Below are 9,503 nucleotides of genomic sequence, written 5' to 3'. Positions count from 1 at the left end.
AAAGAGGTCTAATTACACGGTGGGTTTTTTACAGCCCCTTCCTAGGCTGGGGATTTCCTGCCGTTAAACCACCCCCCCCAGGACTTTTGTGCTCAAAGCCTGGGACCCAAACCTATCATTTGCGGAGGATAAACATCCTGGTTTGGAGCTCACGAAGGTGAGGCTCTGCACCGTTGAGAAGAGTCTCTGGGTCCCGGAAGGGGGCACTTGCTTGGAGCTGCTGGGCCCAGGACCAGAGGAGGCTGCTTCACCTGGCTCCAAGCACAGAAGGTACCGTGTCCCGAGGGGCAAGCAGCAGGCCTGGCTTGGGGCTGGGGTCTTTTGCTGTGTGCTGGAAGTGCAATCTTCTTCAGGGGCTGGGTGGGGGAATGGATCCCAGAGGAAACAGGCTGGGGTAGAAGGAGGGGAGCAAAGGTCCTGGGCTTGGGCTGAGACAGGCAGACCTATCCCGGAGGGTTGGTGCCATCTGAGGGGTGGGCGACAGCCTGACAGTGGGGAGCTGAGAGTTAAGACCAAGGTGGGAGCACCCTTGTGTTGAACAAAGCAGGGCTTTCTGCCCTGGCCCTTCTCTGACCCCATTCATCCCCATCCATTACACAGATAGGGGAAGGAGGGAGCATGATCATCATGTTACAGATGGGGAAACTGAGGCACAGCAAGGGTAGGGACACGGTTAAGGTCTCCCAGGGAGCCAGTGTCAGAGCTGGGGCCAAAGGCAGGGAGCACATGTGGATGGAGCACGGGGCGCTCTCCCTCTTTCACACCAGCCCCCCTTGTGATGGCATAAGCAGGGGGTGGGAGGGAGGCACGGGGGGCTGTGGGCACAGGGGCAGCTTCCCTCTGGCAGCGCGTAGGAGGCCAGGACCTGGTGGATGGTGGATGGAGCTGCAGGCCGTCTCTGCCAGCCGGGAGCTCAGCATTGGCCACTACGCAGGAAACAAAGGGGTGTCAGGTCTGTCCAGAATGGATGCAGGGAAACTGAGGCATGGTGAGGACATTGAGGGGAATTTAGGGCAAATGGAGGGGTGGGGGTGGAAATGGCTTGGGGTCAGATGAAAAGCTCTGTTCAACCCCAGACAAGTCAGTTGGGGCAGACCCCCAAGCACTAAATCGGCGACTCCCCCTTGTCCCGGTGCCAAGGGGCTAGGCCACGTGGGCTGATTGATTAGATTTCTGTGCCGCCCTACAAGGCTTGGGGTGGCTGGCTTCTGAATCGATTCTCAGGAGGGGATAAAATAGATGAGATGGTGTGTAACACCCAAAGTTACCAAAGTTTTTTCATGCAGCCTGTGCGCACGCTCCGGGTCCTTCCCGGACAGCCCAGCCAGCCCCCTGCGTCGGTAACCCCACGGCCTGTGTCCTCTTGCTCCTGCAGTGCCCCATGGCTGCCCTGCTGCCCCTTGCCCTGCTGCTCCCCAGCTGCGCCTGGGCCCTGGCCGCCCCGTTCCCCTTCCCCGCGGGCTCCCGGCGCAGCAGCTGCAAGCCGATCCCCCGCAGCATGGCACTGTGCCACGGCGTGGGCTACACCGAGATGCGGCTCCCCAACCTGCTGGGCCACGACAGCATGAAGGAAGCCCTGCAGCAGGCGTCCTCGTGGGCACCGCTGCTCTCCAAGAACTGTCACGGGGACGCCAAGAAGTTCCTGTGCTCCCTCTTTGCTCCCGTCTGCCTCAGCGAGCTCGGGGAGCCCGTCTCGCCCTGCCGGGCTCTCTGCGAGGAGGTGCGGGACGGCTGCGCCCCAGTCATGGCCGCCTTCGGCTTCCCTTGGCCCGACATGTTCAACTGCAGCCGGTTCCCGCAGGGCGACGAGCTGTGCGTGCCGCCCGCCAGCCCCGGGGACAGACCCTCGCTGCTGAAGGAAGGTGAGCTGGGGAAACCTTGGGGGTGACACCTCCCACTTGACTGGGGGATGTTGCTCGGGATAGTCCATACCCCCCCACCCAGCCCTCATCCCATTTTGGGGGTCCCCTGAGTCTCTGCTTGGTTAATGGGGTCTCCTGGGGCTGGTTCTTTGCTTGTGCAAGACACAGCTGCCCTCCCCGCCACTCCGTCTCTCCCCTCCACCGGGCCTGCAGTAGCCTGGAAATGCAGAACAGCTGTGCCGTGGCTGCAGACGCCCCCTCCTCTGCATGCAGACATCCCCCTCTGGGATCTCAGGGCCTTGGGACCATCTGGTTTCCCCAGCCCTTGGGCTGTCCCCCTGCCCGGCACCAGCCCAGGGTACAGTGGCACCCCCACAGCGGGTAGGGAGCTGCAGGAAGGGTTACTGATCCTCCCTGACTCATTTCCAGTCATTACATCTATTGGATTTCTGCTCCCTTGATGGGTGATTAAATCACCCTCTGACTGACTCAAGTGTTTTGCAGACCAGGAACAATTCGGATTGCCCTTAATTCAATCAGAGGTGACCTGCCAGTGGTTGGCGCTGGGTTGTTCTCACCCCTGGAGGGCTTTTCTAATGGGTTTTCTTTTCCTTTGCAAATATCCATTCCCTGTGATTTCTCCAGCCACTTGTGTGGCTTGAGACTTGCCTGAAGCCGCCCAGGTGCTGCCTCCTTTACCAGTGAAGTCTTTTCTCCCAAGTGTTTTCCAGACATTTGAGTCATTTGGAAACAAATACATGAAGCCAAGACATGGTACCAGCCTGAATTAAACCCATCTCAGTTCTCTCTGGCTGGCTCTTCAGTCATCTGAAAAGTCTTCTAGGCCAGTGGCTTTCAACCTTTATTCATTTGTGGACCCCTAAAAATATTTCGAATGGAGGTGCGGACCCCTTTGAATTGTAAGTGTGGGCTTTCACATCCCTTTGATTGATTGTAATCATCTTTTGTGGACCCCTTAGACGTAGTCTGTGGACCCCCAGGGGTGCATGGACCACAGGTTGGAAACCACCGGTCTAGGAAAACCAGGAGGGACAGACCTGATTTCTAACTGCTGCGAACCACACAAACTTTCCCCTGCTCCTTGCTACGGTTTCTCTCTTCTGGCTCTCAGTATTGCTGTCCCTTTCTCTGCCAGATGCTGTCTGCACAGCCTGTGTCAGCTTCGGGCAAAATGAGAAGGAGTTTCTGGAAAACTTCTGCAGTCAAGACTTTGGTGAGGCTTTTGTGTGGGGTTGGTGGGTCTGGGAGCAGTGCTGCAGGGAGCTGGCTTGAGCCAAGTGACAGAGCCAGGCAGTCCTTGTTCATGCAGCACCTGGGTTGCATGCTGAGGGGAAAGAAAACTCATGAGCAGGGAGGATGGAGTGAGGTCAAGGCCAAAAAAACCCCAAAGCAAAGGTCCACCTGAACCAAAGCACTTCATGCTCAACTTCACGCACAGCTCCCGGTCCAAACATCCAGTCCCCCTAAACCAGCTGAGTGCCATCTCCAGCTTGGCTGCTGAGATGGGGCAAAGACATTGCTGGTATCTAAGAACAGCCCAGCTCCATCCTCTTTGCAACCCCCCTGCAGGGACCTGAAGGCTCCTGTTCAATCCCCCTCAGTCTTGTCTTCTCCAGATGCTTGTCCTCCGCGGGTGAACCTGCCTCCCCTGCTTCAGTCCCGCTCAGCCGCCCCTGCTGCAACCTGTCCCCCCTCCTTGTCTCCCACAGCCTTGCGAATGAGCATCAAAGCCCTGTCCTATGTGGACGGGGACCTCAAAGTCATCCCCGAGCTGAAGAGCCGGACCCTCTACAAGCAGAAGGGCTGGTCGGAAGAGGAGCTGAGGCAGCCCATGCTGTGGCTGACAGACGGGGAGGCCTGCACCTGCGAGGAGCTCCGCGGCCCAGGCGGCGTGCTGCTGGCCATGGGGCACAGGGTGGCCGACCGCCTGGTCCTGTCCTGGGTGCGGCGGTGGCAGCGGGGGGACAAGGAGCTGAAGAGGTTGAGCCGGGCAGTGAGGAAGCTGCAGTGCTAGAGAGCAGAACGGGTTAGACGTAGCCAGGCCGTACCTGCAGAAACAGGCCCCCAGCCCCCGGCTAGCCTGACAGCCACATGGGTCCGGGATCTCGGCCTGCTGCCCTGCCACCGGTTCCTCATTCCTGCTTCCTGCCCGCTGACTCCTTGCTCCTGCCCCCATGCTCCTGGCTCCAGTCTGGACCCACTGCTTCCCCCTCCTGGCCGTGCCTGCTCCTGATGCCGTGGCTTGCAGCTTGAGTGTTAAGCCTGATCGCCCACATCTCAGCTGTCCCCGGACAGCTGCATTCATGCACCCCAAAAGAGACACCTGCCCAGGAGACGAGGAGGGGATGGGTGTTGTGGGGGCTCTGGGATGCATGGTTGCGTCGCTTTGTCCCCCTCTGGAAATGGCCTGTCTCCCTGCTCCCTCCAGCCCCGGCGAGGAAATCTGAGGCTGGTTCTGCATGCATGCATCCTGAGACCACGTGTGCAGCAGCGGTCGCACCACGTGCACACATCTGTGCATGGAGTAGCACATTAGTGTCCCTGAGGATGTGGGGGGTGCTGGGGACAGGGAGTTTGGGGAGGAGTCTGGCCTGTTGCCTGGGCTGGCATTACGGTCCAACTCTGGAGCCCATCCTGCTGATAGCTTGGCTCCGTGGAGAGACCTGCAGGCATCGCTGAACCGGAGAACTTGCTTCAATAAAAATCTCCTGCTCGTTGTTCTGCCTCCCTGTCACTTCTTGGCACACACACGGCCAGGAACACGCTCAAAGGGAAAGACTAATAAAAAGTCTAATAAAAGATATCAGGTTTACCCAAAGAGCCTTGTCTGCCTATGTCCTTACACCAACATGGCTACAGCCAACACCCCTAAGGGAAAGGACTCTTAGGAGGCATCGGTCCCTTTCTCTCCTGGTGTGAGACAACCAGCCATGCAAACATCCCCGTGAATCATTTCCTGGCTCTGCATCCCAAGGGACCTTCCTGCAAGGAGACGCTTTCCAGAGAAACAGAGCTCAGTTGGGCCATTCTCATCCCCTGGAGACAGCAGGTGATGGCCAGTGGGTCCCTTGCAGCCCTGCCTCCCTGGTACAAAACCCCTTGCTGTGCCAATCAGCAACCAGATATAGGGATGGGGTTTGTGTATAACTAAATGCACTGCCCCTGCCTCCCCACAGTCCTGGCACGACCGAAGGCAGAGGGAAGACACAGAGAAAAATCATAACATTAAGGCAACTTAAAGATTCAATGTTCTGCATCAAGTCTGGAGGGTACCCATAGCTCTGCCCTCTTTGTCTTTCGGTACGGCTAAACTGTGCTTCGGTCAGCTACGCTTTTGGCTCCTGGGCAGAGTTTGACAACTCCACCCCGTGGTGCAGCTCTCGTGCACGTCCCAGGCTTTCCAGGCATGGCTGCTTCCTCCGTGGATCATCTGCACCTTTTCCAAGACAGGTTTGCAGGAGCTTGTCCCATTGAATAGGTGGAGCACGTGCAGCCCAGAGAGTCTGGGTATCTTGCTGGAGGCTAGTCAAGCACAGATGATTGGGGGTCTTGCTGAGACCCTCAGCAGGCAGTGGAGGCCCCCAAGCTGGCAGTGCTGAGGGCACTGGTGTTCCAGCCCCACCAGGCACAGAACCTTCGTTTTTAAAGAAAAACAGCAACCGGGGGGCAGGATGGGCCAGGGCAACTCCTGCAGCCCCCCGGGCTACCCTGGCAGCCCCCCAGCTGCACAGCTAGCAGGCCCCGCAGCCCCCAGTCCACCTCCCCAGGTACCTACATGGGGTGGGGCTGCTCCAGGAGGATTTTAATTGAACCCTGTGCCGGTTCCCCCAGCCATTGTGTAGTTTAGCCTGGAAAATGGGTCTTGAGGACTTTTCAAATGAAGGGGGGTCTGAAGATGGCATGGGAGAGGGGCTGAATGAGACTCTGGAGCAGCCTTTCTGTAAGACTAGCTGGGGATGCAACCTAGCTGGGCTGAGGGTGCAGCATGGTGGTCACCCCGCGGGCTGGGGGTGGGGGGGATGTGGCAGCCAAGAACGGGCTGCGGGCCCCTTCCCAGTCCCGCTTCCCTCTGTAAGGCTGTTATCCCTCCAGCAGAGATGGGGACCCACCAGTACAGGGCAGTTCCTGCCTTGACCATCCCTGGAGAGCCTGCAGCAGGATGCCGTGGTGTGTGCAGGAAGAGAGAGGGAGGGGATGAGAAGGGGCCCATGGTCCATCTGCTCCTGTTCTGCAGTAAGCAAAGCTGGAATCATGGCAATATGAATGAAACAGGGTTAAATTGCCACAGTTTTGGTGCACTTACTGCGAAACAGGAGCAGACAGACAAAGCTGACAACTTAAATGAAACCAAGTGGTGTTACAGTTTCACTGTCCGCACCCTGGAAGGGGTGCAGCTAACATGCTGTTTTAACCATTTCCCTGTCCCCTCTTGAATACTTAGAGAACCAGAGACTTCCAAAAATAAATAAATACAAAAATAAAAATCTTTCTTTCTGCAATAAGGAGCCACAATGCATGAATCCAACTCCAGCACAATAGAAAGAAGGGGATGCACATTTAGTTATGTCTTTTACTCGAAGCTCTGGGAGCCATCTTTGTAGTGGGCATATTGAGTTATGCTAAAGCTCTTAGCCAGAGTTTAGGCCTTCCCAAAACTAAGCAATAAAATTGTACAGAGTGGCTTATGAAGCAACAGGGAAAAAAAGGGAGCATTGATTGGTACGCTAGGCAAACCAGGTACAACAATTTCCATAGAAGGAAACAAAACCAAAAGCTTAGTCCAATCTGGAGTATGGAACTTGAAGATTGGATAACTTGGGATAAGAAACAAGTTACAAAGGCAGTAATGCCAACTCTCGGAAATGAGAGTTGCAATTTCTAAGTAAAATCCAGTCTGGCTCATGATCTTGCAAAAAGACCCTCAAATCTCGGGATTTTTTCTCCCATTATGTGTAGAGCAGCACCCAGCAGGTAAGTCTGTGGAAGGGAAGGGGTGGGGGGGCAGATTGGGGCCCCCATGATGGGGGAGCAAGTGGAGTAGGGGCAGGTCATGAGACAGAGCCATGGGGGGGTGGCTCCCACTGCTGCATGCACCTTAGGAGTGGCATAGGGGGCATGTGCCTCCCAGATCTGTGCGTGAGGGCAGAGGTGGGCTGCCCACTGCAGGCTGGCTCTCTGTGCCCTGCCACCTTTGCCCCAGGAGCCGCACAACACCATGCTGTGCTTTCTGCCACCAGGTGGACAGGGGACATGCAGCCTGGCCAGCACAAGTGTGCTTGTCTAGGGGGCTGGACTAGGTGACCTCCTGAGCCCATAGAAAGAGGCCTAGCCAGACTTTCTATGATTCTACAATTAGATCTCTACAATCTACCTTCAAAGACATACCAGCCATCACTAGAAAATATTAAGGAATCTGAAAAAAACAAAAAAACCCAAAAACCAACCAAACAACCCCTAAAAACTCATGCCCCTTGCAAGTAATGTTCACTGCATTTATTTGGCCCAGAGTTTTATGTTACTGTGAACAATTCCAGCCAAGCTAAGAGGTACCAATCCAAAGAAAGCTCTCCACCCACATCCTGGACCCTTTTGCTAGGCATCAGCAAAGCTTTGTGGCCGTCTTGTCAGAGCCCCTTCACCAGGAGACTTGGAAGACCATCATGAGAACGACACCATTTGCAGCTCAAGGACCACAGAAGCAGTAAAGAGAGGAGTTAATTGACATGGGGCAGCTCCTAAACTTTGCTCAAATTGCTGCACAGATTGAGGCTGCATGCAAAAGCCTGGAAGAGCATTTTTTTTTGCCTGTGTCCACATAACTGAAGCTCTGAAATGTTTCTTCTCTACTTGTGAAACTCAAGGTAATCCCTCATGGCTTACCTGACAGGATGCAACCACAAATAGACCCATTACCAGTGAAAGGGCATTTTTGTCAATAGCCTAAAAACACAGAAAAATATGAGATCAGTACTCAAGAACTAGAGGCATTGAAAAAAATACAGAACCACCACTGATGAGCACTACCCCTATGCAAAAGGGGACTTTGGATAGCTACAGCACTGAAGCTGTACAGCGGTTTTTGATGTACCAGTTCTGGAGCTGCACGACACAGCTCCCATCCACTGACATCAGGCCACTTGGCAACTGTCATCAAAGCCCCGTCACCACTGGGACTTGGAAGGCCATCGTGAGAACAAACATCATGCGTCAGGAAGGGGGAAAGTGAGTTTTAAAGAATTGGTTTCTATAGCAAGCCACGCAGCAGTTTAACAAACGCATGCAAGACTCTGCCTAACTGCTGATTCTGCCCGAAATTCAAAAGAATCCTAGAAAACGAGGGCTGGGAGGGACCTCAGGAGGTCACATCTACTCCAGTGGTTCTCAACCCTTTTTGTACCAGGACCCATTTGTGAACATCAATGGCCTGTCCCGACCCAGTGCCCCTCACCCCTGACCTGCTGCCCCGGCCCCCAATCCCACTCCCTAGTGTGTGGGGCAGGGCAGGGTGGTGTAGGGAGGAGAGTGAGGGTAGGTGGGGGTGGCTGGAGCAAGGGGGTGGGCATGTGCAGACATGGTGTGGGGCAGAGGGCCACTGATTGTCACATTTTGTCCTTTAAAAGGACAATCCATTTTTTTAAATCTCTTCATGACATTATATAGTCTTGCAACCTACTTTGGAGTCCCAACCTGTAGGCTGAACACCCTCCTCAGATCTAGTACAACCCCTTGCTCAAAAACAGGCCCAGCCCTAACTACATCATCCCAGCCAAGGCTTCATCTCTCTGGGTCTTGCATGGAAACTGCACTATGGAAACCACTCCGGGCAGCCTGTTCCAGGGCTTCACCCCCCTCCTCCTGAGAAAGTTTTCTGCACTTCCTCTCAAAGTTGTTCTCTGTTTCCAGCCTTTAAATGCCATTATCTCTGTAGACTGCAGAGTTTGGCAAAGCCTCTGAACACAGCCACATGCCCTCTCCTTACCGTCCAGGGAAGGGACACATTAATCCTATTTCTCTGCCAAAAACACCAAGTCAGAGCTAAAGCCAGCTCTGACTGGGCTCAGTGCCCTCATCTTGCACCACCTCGTACCTCTTTGGGGGTCTTGAAGCCCAGGCCGATGTTGTGGTAGCAGCAGGGGAGACTCTCCTTGCCCCCGTTTGAGAATCACGTGCTTCTTGTTCTGGAAGTTGGTGGGCTGCTTCTGGCTCACCCGCTCAGCCTGAGGGGACAAGAAGAAGGATGAAAGCGGAGAGGAAGCAAGCAGAAATGCAGGCTGCACCCACAACATGGCTACCCATGCCCCTGCACCAGTGATACTCAACCAAGGTGTTGTGAAACCCTTTCAAGGGTGCCACACAGGCACACGCAATTTCCAAGATTGACACCCAGGGATTTCAGACAGAAACCCGCTGTTGAGGTCTCTAGGCTCTCTGCAGCAAAAACACGGCTCTTTTCCTTTCCTGTAGCAGAGAAAAAGTGCAAACTAAGAGCAACTGCTTTTCTAGGAATCCCAGTCTAGCCTGCCCCCAGGGTGGAGGGCAAATTGCCCCTCCTTCCAGCCTGCCCCCAAGGGAAGGGGGGGAGGGGGACAGACTGCAGGGCTGCATGGGGAGGAGAGTGAG

The 9,503-nt window shown here is 55.2% G+C and overlaps 1 protein-coding gene across 2 annotated transcripts; it reads left to right on the top strand.

The window, feature by feature from the left end:
• The first annotated feature begins 6 nt into the window (after positions 1-6).
• LOC109303379 (secreted frizzled-related protein 2-like) lies at positions 7-5,288 on the top strand. 2 transcript variants are annotated; one of them, XM_019525593.1, is made up of 4 exons: positions 7-270; positions 1,376-1,862; positions 3,019-3,096; positions 3,593-5,288. In XM_019525593.1, exons 2-4 carry the CDS (start codon positions 1,382-1,384, stop codon positions 3,895-3,897), a joined length of 864 nt encoding a protein of 287 aa, XP_019381138.1. In that variant the 5' UTR covers positions 7-270; positions 1,376-1,381; the 3' UTR covers positions 3,898-5,288. The 2 variants fall into 2 exon arrangements, with proteins under 2 accessions (XP_019381138.1, XP_019381139.1); XM_019525594.1 differs by lacking the exon at positions 3,019-3,096.
• Positions 5,289-9,503: the final 4,215 nt, after the last annotated feature.

The sequence above is a fragment of the Gavialis gangeticus genome, unplaced genomic scaffold (genome assembly GCF_001723915.1).
Source record: "Gavialis gangeticus isolate Ggan-Ray unplaced genomic scaffold, GavGan_comp1, whole genome shotgun sequence".
Taxonomy (NCBI): Eukaryota; Metazoa; Chordata; order Crocodylia; family Gavialidae; genus Gavialis; species Gavialis gangeticus.
Note: the sequence above shows the minus strand (reverse complement) of the source record. Positions and strands in the feature narration are given on the sequence as shown.

Excerpts from the sequence above, each read along its gene's own strand:
- LOC109303379 (XM_019525593.1), top strand. The coding sequence starts at position 1,382 with ATGGCTGCCCTGCTGCCCCTTGCCCTGCTGCTCCCCAGCTGCGCCTGG. Across the intron at positions 1,863-3,018 it reads ACCCTCGCTGCTGAAGGAAG|ATGCTGTCTGCACAGCCTGT; the intron begins GTGAGCTGGGGA and ends TTTCTCTGCCAG. Across the intron at positions 3,097-3,592 it reads CTTCTGCAGTCAAGACTTTG|CCTTGCGAATGAGCATCAAA; the intron begins GTGAGGCTTTTG and ends TGTCTCCCACAG.